This window comes from Eurytemora carolleeae, unplaced genomic scaffold (assembly GCF_000591075.1).
Source record: "Eurytemora carolleeae unplaced genomic scaffold, Eaff_2.0 scaffold285, whole genome shotgun sequence".
In the NCBI taxonomy this organism is placed as follows: Eukaryota; Metazoa; Arthropoda; class Copepoda; order Calanoida; family Temoridae; genus Eurytemora; species Eurytemora carolleeae.
In genome coordinates this window covers 34,198-42,957 of record NW_019396196.1, presented here as the reverse complement: position 1 = coordinate 42,957, position 8,760 = coordinate 34,198, and the positions used below count along the sequence as shown (strand labels likewise).

General features: G+C 30.9%; 1 protein-coding gene across 1 annotated transcript; it reads right to left on the bottom strand.

The window, feature by feature from the left end:
• Positions 1-306: 306 nt before the first annotated feature.
• Positions 307-7,859, bottom strand: LOC111697862 (serine-rich adhesin for platelets). The gene is made up of 9 exons (XM_023467997.1): positions 6,920-7,859; positions 6,447-6,519; positions 6,323-6,389; positions 5,452-5,499; positions 4,821-4,848; positions 4,484-4,533; positions 3,563-3,672; positions 3,320-3,381; positions 307-1,316 (listed from the first exon to the last, which is right to left on the bottom strand). Exons 1-9 carry the CDS (start codon positions 7,857-7,859, stop codon positions 1,132-1,134), a joined length of 1,563 nt encoding a protein of 520 aa, XP_023323765.1. The 3' UTR covers positions 307-1,131.
• Positions 7,860-8,760: the final 901 nt, after the last annotated feature.

The window sequence follows — 8,760 nt, the reverse complement described above, 5'->3', positions numbered from 1 at the left end:
AGGGTTATTTGAAATTACGCCTATAGTCTCTTTAAGCTACTTTGGTATTCGTACTTTGCAGAGATAACTGAAGTAAAAGGATCAAGCTTCTTTCCTAAAATTAAAAGTGTCAACGTTAAATATCGATATCAAGAGTTTAAGATTAACGATCAAATAATGAAATCCCATTAAAGTTTATTTATTAAAACTAAACTAAACTAAAATGATGTTATATAAATTAAAATATCAAAAATTGTAATACAGGGTTACCCACAAAGGCCAAGACTTTTTGTACAACTTAAAACTTTTTTAATACATTAATGAAAATAAGAAAATAAATAAGAGTAATTAAGAGCAGTCAGTTCTAAAGATCTGTTTTGTGGGTTACCCTCTATATAAAAAGGAAGACAATTCAGTATAGTTAACTATACATATACAACTACATGCATGGTAATCAATGTACTTAAAGATAAAATAATTGAAATATGTTTACAAAAAGTGTGTCTAAGTTTTCTTGCGCTTAAACACTGATTTTGTACAACTATTGACCTTTTAAGTATCCAACAGTGAAACAGGAAGACGACTTTTACACACAAGTTAAACTTATAAAAAGCCTAACGAATAATATGCACTATTTGCTTTGTATTACAACATAAATTACATTATAGATTACTTTAATTTAATGTTTACACACTTTTCCAGATTAATAGATTATTAACAATACAGAAAGAACACTAGATGTCGTCTTTTCCAGATTTATGGGGTTTTCGTTCAAAATAACCCTGAGGCAGAATCCCAAAGGAGTTACGTAAATGCCTTTTCAGTCTTGTCATTCAACGCGGCATGCGCGTAACTCCTTTGGGCTTCTGTCTCAAGGTTATTATGAACGAAAAACACCTAAATCTAGAAAAGACGACATCTAGTGTTTTATCTGTATTGTTATTAATCTATGGATAAAAGTTACTCATTAGAAATATAGCTTAGTCACAAAAAATTCCGCATAACTCTTCATAAAATGGTCCTCTTAGAGATTGTTGTACACTTTTTTTTGTCAATAAAGATATTCCAGTGAGGCAAATATAACTGTGGAATAGTAAGGCATATTTTAGGCAATCATATATGGAAAAAAATCAAAAATTGATAAAAAAAGTTTTATCTGTTGTACTTTTTATACTTAAAATCTATCTGTTTATATCCATCACTGTCAACAATATTGTTTAGTGATTCATCAACATTTCGTTGAGATCTCCCAGTTCTGCCATTGCTTCCAGTTCTACGCCGGAATAGCGGAGATATGAACGGGATGGAAAGTGCTAGGGTAGGAATCAGGGAAAGTCCTAGAAAACAGCAACATAGATTCAGACTGCTATGACGTGTTGCATTAATTTTTAAAACTGGGTCGAATTTAAATGTCGCCAAGCATTTGCCCTTTGATTTTACCACATAGCTCACTTGAAATTTGTTTAGCCCTAGATATGAAGCACTGTTTTTAATTTTCAGTCGTCGTCGTATATATCAATACAATGAAGACGATTTTAGGTTCTAATTTTGTTTTTTACCAATCTTTCCAACGGCATGGATATTGGATACACATTACACATAATTACTCTAAAACAAAAGGAATTCGTCAAATAACAACTTCTTTTTATTTTACTTGTAAACAATTGTAATTTAAAAAAAAAATTAAAAAAATTCTTCTTACTATCGATATAAACGACGACCACTGTAGTATTAAAGAAGTTATCACAAAGTTTTCATAAAATTTTGCTTTAACCGTTGGATTACTGTGCACCATTTCCTCAAGTAAAGAGTGTACAGTAATCAAAGTGTAGACTGTGCAAGCAAATTTGAGAAGCATTTTGCTAATTCCTTCTTTTTAACTAAATTTTGAAACAATCGCTTTAAAAAATTTTCAAAAAAAATTTCTATTTTTACAAAAATAAAAACGCAGAAGATAAAGTAATTTAAAACAAAAGGGAGAGGGATTTCTAGCAATCTGTATTTACTAGGCAAGTTTTGATGTAAATTGAGTATATAGAATTACTGAGAACATTTTTGTATTTGTGAACATTTTGTTTGAAATAAAGAACAGTATTTTAGAGAAACAAAAGTTCATGAGACATATATAATATTGAATGTTATCAGTATAGTGTTTTCAACGGAATTCCGGATTACGGTTTACGTAAATGAATTATTCTAATTTTTTTCCATTTCCATCATGGAAAATGTTCCGGAATTCAGGAATCCTGAAATTCGGGTTTACAGAATGTAACAAAACCATAGATAAATAAATAAACATAGATAGCTTATGTACACAAAATCACCAAGAATTGTACAGTCCGCGAACTCAAAGTGTACTTCAATGATAAGCGGGGTGGTTTGGTGTTTAATGAATTTCATAATTATTAAAACACTCAGGAGTAAATTTTATGGAACTATTTGAACAACAATATTTCACTGAGCAATAGATCATGTTGACGAGAACTGAAGAAGATCATGAGAAGGACTAAACTAACTTAAATTTCTCTCTACAGAACTCATGTACACCACAAGTACTTAATGACATAAGAACAGCCAATGTTCACAACCGACCTAGTTAATCTATATAATAAGAATATCTTTAAAACATCTCTGTACATTTAAATCTTTCAAGATGAAATTTGTCGTCTTATGCGCAATCTATCTTTATCTATGAACAAAACCGTAAACATTACGGTTTCCATTTGATCCGGATTTATCCCGAAATTCCGCTTTACGGAACAAATTTTTCGGATCATTCCATTTCCAAAATATAATTCTTTTCCGGAATAATAGAAACCCTAGATATTTCGATGTCAAGAAAAAATCGAGGTTTTTTTTCGAGCAGTATACGATCATCATTAAATATGAATTTGAATTCTACTTTATATTCAAATTAATGTTGGTAAAGTAACTAAGTTATTGCAACAATCCCTAAATATTTGCAACCCGAAGTCGCAGACCTTTGATACTTCAAACAATAAGTTCTGTTTGGTCAAATAGTCTAAGTTTAGTCTATCAAAAGTTTATGAGGCAAGAACTCAATCCCTTTATTTTTCACTAGCTTGGGAACTATAAAGTAGCCTGGGCAACGCTGCTCAGGCTGCTTTATAGTTACTCCCACTCTTGGTCTTAAAATACGATTTTAGCTGTTTTTCCCTTTAAAAGTCGACTTACTCTGACTCAACTTAGAATCTCAAAACCAATCTAAGAACACTCCCGTGGTTCTGCAGAGTCAGGGAGTTCATAAGTTATGATCGGACAAACAAAAAACAAACAAACAGAGATTACTACTTTATAAATATAGAAGTTTAAAAATTACCAAAAGCAGCAACAAGAGCTGAATCCTTGGTTAGATTAAACAGAAGACCTGTTGTAGGAGCACTAATTCAAATATTCATATTTTTAAGATTCTTTTTTATTGTTTTTAAGATTCCACAATTCATCAATTAATAATTTTTTAAGTATTTTTTTTCTAAATTGTTTGACGGATTTTTCTCCGTTTTATTTCAAAATTCCAATAAATTAGTTCTGTTTAGTTTTGGTTTATGAAAAATCTGAATTCCTAGCAGAAGATGTTATTGCAGAAGAAGAAGAAGAAGAAGAGGAAGAAGAGGAAGAAGAAGAAGACGAAGATGCTCCTGATATTAATCCAACTGTTAATCCAGGCAAAACCTGAAAATGGAAAAATTTTAAATTTCATCTCCAAAATTTTTTTTTGAAAATTTAAGTTTCTTCAGTTTCAAGCAGGGTACATCAAACAACAACACCCTGTATCTAGTTATCTAGTACTTGTGTTATATTGCATGGTAAAATCTACATATGCCTCAAAACATTCTAACTCAATTGAAGTTTTTTACTACCATTAAGCTTAATCTTATAAGATTCAAGAGAACATTAAGATTTACAAAGATATACTGGTTTCCATTTGAAGAACATTTACGGCTTCTTGCATTTTCTTTTTTTTCTAAGGAATTGAGTTTGTGCCTCAACTCAATTTTTTTATTCTATATCTTTGCAACCTAACGATGTAAACCTTTATTATTTTAAACTTAGATTATGTGATCTAACAAATTTCATAGTTTGGAATATCTAAGGTCTACGACATCAGCTAGGTTCTAGAGATATAAGTATTACAAGATTAGAGTTTGCGACAAAAATTCATTTCCTTTGCTTTAATTAAGTCTAGTTGCCACTTTTATAAACAATGTGGCCTGAAATTACATTTTTGATTAGAAAAAGAAAGATATCTTTAAACAATGAAAGGATGCTAAATTTTGAAAATTGAAAAAAACTCGTTAAAACTACTTTCACAATAACATATTTAATTACAGTAATAACCAGAAAACACTAGAATAGAAAGTCGACTTTTAGACTTATGTAATCGAATCATTTGATAAATTACTAGTTATTCTATTTGCTTAGTAACAACATCAAATACAATTCAGTTTTGCTTTCTACAATTGTCTGGTTTTCACTTATTCACCTGTGGAATCGGTGTCGCTATTAAAGCTGTAGGCGTCGACAATATTAAACCTGGATAAAATATATTATTTAGGAATAAAACGAATATAGATATAGTAATAAAACATATGTAAATATAGGAATAAAACATATATAGATATAGGAATAAAACATGTGTAGATATAGGAATAAAACATATATAGATATAGGAATAAAACATGTGTAGATATAGGAATAAAACATATATAGATGTAGAAATAAAACATATAAAGATTTAGAAATAAAACATCAAACAAAAAAGAATATAATTAAGAAAATGAAAAATTTTCCTTTAACAAAAAGATGATTTTGAAACTGACCTGGCGAAACCGTTTCTGAAGATGGAACCTAAATAAATATTTTTACAAAAGTATACTATACTGATATTACTGAACCATCTCCTTTTGGGAAATTTATGTGATATCAGCACAATATTAATCAAAATTTAAAAATGTCGATAAGTATTTTAATTAATAATTGTTGCCGATTTATCTCTAAACATAATGAGAGAAATTTTTTTTAGAAATAGTGCACTTGCAAATAACAAAATTCTTACAGACATTTCTTTTATGAATGGAAGAACAAGGAAAAATACGACAGTAATTCTTCACTTTTCTTTCTACTAAAAAGATAATAATTGATAAAGATAATTCCTTTCCAAAATAGAAAAACAAAGATATCTTCCTCATTCTGATTCAGTTAAGATATTTAGATATTTAAGAGATTAATACAGTGAGAATCATAAAACTCTGGAATAGGATGACGATATTAACTTAATATTAAAGTGTATTAGATGTTGTTACAAAGCAAATATTTAAAACTTATTAAATCAAACAGGTTCTTTTTACACTACACAATTATTTTGTCTCCAGTTCGAATATTTACAGTAATAATTTGCGTCTAAATGTCATCTTCTCATCTCAGAGTTTTCTGGGTCTCACTGTAGTAAACCTGCTGTAAAATCGACGAAACAGCGTTAGGCGGGGACAAAGTTACATCCTAGAACATAAATAAAGTATAGATTAGGCGGGGACAAAGTTACACCCTAGAACATAAATAAAGTATAGTTTAGGCGGGGACAAAGGTACAGTCTAGAACATAAATAAAGTACAGATTAGGCGGGGACAAAGTTACACCCTAGAACATAAATAGTATAGTTTAGGCGGGGACAAAGTTACACTCTAGAACATAAATAAAGTATAGATTAGGCGGGGACAAAGTTACATCCTAGAACATAAATACAGTATAGATTAGGCGGGGACAAAGTTACATCCTAGAACATAAATAAAGTATAGATTAAATAATTTAATAAATAACTTAAAATATCAAAAATAGCAAATGCACATTGCACACACCAATTGTAGAATAAAGTCCATACTGTAAACTGTACATCTATTTAATTTTAATTGGGAATTATGGTTATGTTTTCATCTTGATTTTAAAATTCTAAGTTGAGTAGGTTAACTTGTATTGAGAAAATTTCGGTTTCTGCAAAGCTGGGTTCTCAAGCTAGTTTTTATAAAGTTGTAATCTCTGCTTGTCTGGTTGTATGTCCAATCATAATTCTCGTGAATCCTTTTAAGGGTTTGTCCAACATTTTGACTGGGGAACTCGGTATGTATGTGTAGCTTGATTTTGAAGTTTAATATTGAGTAGGTTGGCTTTTATAGGGAACACTTAGTTTTCAGGCAAAGCTGGATTCCCAATCTAGGGTAATGAATTATTTCCGAGAATGTAAAATTTAGTAATTAATTGACCCAAATATATGAAATCCTATTATCCACGTCCGCTCCCTTTAGTTTATAAATCTAAAATTGTTTACCGTTAAACCGGTTATTGTACTGCTTGAACTAGGTGTACTGCTGTCTGGGTTAAAGAAACTGGGAATACTGAAAAAAAAATTATTTTGAATAAAATTATCTGCTTAATATTAAAATACTACTTACCCAGTGGGTATTTCATAAAACACATTTGGTTTGGATGTTGTTGTTGTTGTTGTTGTCGTTGTTGTTTCTGGAACTATAACAAATATGGATATAAGAGGTTTAAATTTTTTATTGTTGTAAATCTTATGCAGACTGACGAACATTGTAATTCCTGTAGAATACAAAACGATTAAGCTTTAAGTACGTAAAAACAGTTAAAATTTTGTTTAATCTTAAAATAGCCAAGACTCTGTTCGTCTTTTTGTTGAACCTTGAAATTTCGACCTAGATTCACAAAGAAGTAAAGCCGATTTTGTTTTGTCTTTGAGTTTACTATTCTTTATAATCGATTTTAAATGTTTTGGGGCTTTGAGTTCAGTTGAGAGAAGGGTATAAAGAGTAAAAAATGGATGTTATCAACATTAAATCCTTCCATCTGCGTATTCTGTGAAAAAAAACATATTTAAAAATAATACTAAAAAAAATTCTCTTACCTTGATAGAAAGTATTTGGAAGGTTATAAAGAGTAAGAGAAGGCCCTTTAATTTTATTATTCTCAATCCTATTAAAAAGTTCTGAGCTCTTTAAATCCTTGATCAAGTTTTTTGAATCATCTGTAGTTTTAAGATCTTGTTTGAGGTTATTCCGAGTTTTGAGATCATTTTTAAAGATGTCTGGAGGCGCAAGAATGTACTGAGCTGATCTTCGAGAACGCTTAAGAGATGCAGCGGAGTCATCAATCTTAGGAGAGTCATCAATCTTAGTAGAGTCATCAATCTTAGTAGAGTCATTAATCTTAGTAGAGTCATCAATCTTAGTAGAGTCATCAATCTTAGTAGAGTCATCAATCGTTGCAGAGTCATCAATCGTAGCAGAGTTATCACTCTTTGCAGAGTCCTCAACCATTGCTAAGCCATTAACCTTTGCAGAGTCATCAATCGTAGCAGAGTTATCACTCTTTGCAGAGTCATCAACCGTTGCTGAGTCATTAACCTTTGAAGAGTCATCAACCGTTGCTGAGCCATTAACCTTTGCAGAGTCATCATTTTTTGCAGAGTCATCAATCTTTACAGAGTCATCAATCTTTGCAGAGTCATCAATCTTTGCAGAGTCATCAATCTTTGCAGAGTCATCAATCTTTGCAGAGTCATCAATCTTTGCAGAGTCATTAACCTTTGAAGAGTCCTCAACCGTTGCTGAGCCATTAACCTTTGCGTCATCAATCTTTGCAGAGTCATCAATCTTTGCAGAGTCATCAATCTTTGCAGAGTCATCAATCTTTGCAGAGTCATCAATCTTTGCAGAGTCATTAATAGTTGCAGAGTCATTAATAGTTGCATCTGTTTGGACATTGTTTAATCCATAGATATCTGGTTTAGATGTATAACGGTCAGATACAGTTTTCTCTTGGAGGAATAATTCATCTTCAGCCATTTTTAGGGAATGTTCATATTTATCATGTGACAGAGATTTACTATCTCTGTTTATCCGCAATACTTCTCTGGTTAAGTACACTGTTAAAATAAACTTGTGATCTAATGGGTTACATGAAGTGTAGGTTAGGACAAATTTCATATCCCCTCCCCACCCCCTCCTTTTAGATACGTGCTGAATTTTTAATGATGAGGACAAAAAAATCCAAATTGATGAGATGTTGTTTTGAAACCAGTTTTTAAAACATAATTTATTGATGAAAAAAATTAGTTTTCCATTTCAAAACGAAAACTTTGCTTTTTTGTTTTGCTTTTTGAAATGAAGAGCGATTTTTTTTCGATTTTCGTTTATGAAACAAATACATTTCAAATAAACATTTTCTTTATGCAAAAAAAAGAAGTTTTGAAATAAATAAATAGTTTTCCTTTATTTTCAGTTCATTTGACAAACAAATCCTTGTTGTAAGAAGTTGTAACAAGGTGTAACAAATACACCCCCCCCACCTCCCCTTATACAATCATATAGGTTGTAGGATGTAGTAGAAGACTCTTGTTGTGAAAACAAATGCTCTTCTGAAAGAATTTGCTCAACTGGAGAAGGGTTGTGTGAATCTGCTGATGATTGTTTAACAGTTTTTTTTGCCATAAATCAAACAATTTACTATATATCAAAAAACTAAAATGTGGACAGTATTCAGCGGCTTAAGATGCATCTTTTGATACCCATATCGATACATTTTGAAAATATTTTTTTTTCGGTCTTGTGACTTTTTTGTTGCGAAAATGGCCGCTCGCTCGCCATTTGTTTTAATTATTAATTAATATTTTTGCGAAGTGCTTAAAATGTTGAGGCGCTGTATATCACTAGGCCCTCAAGCTTGGTTCCATAATTGACCAGCCCT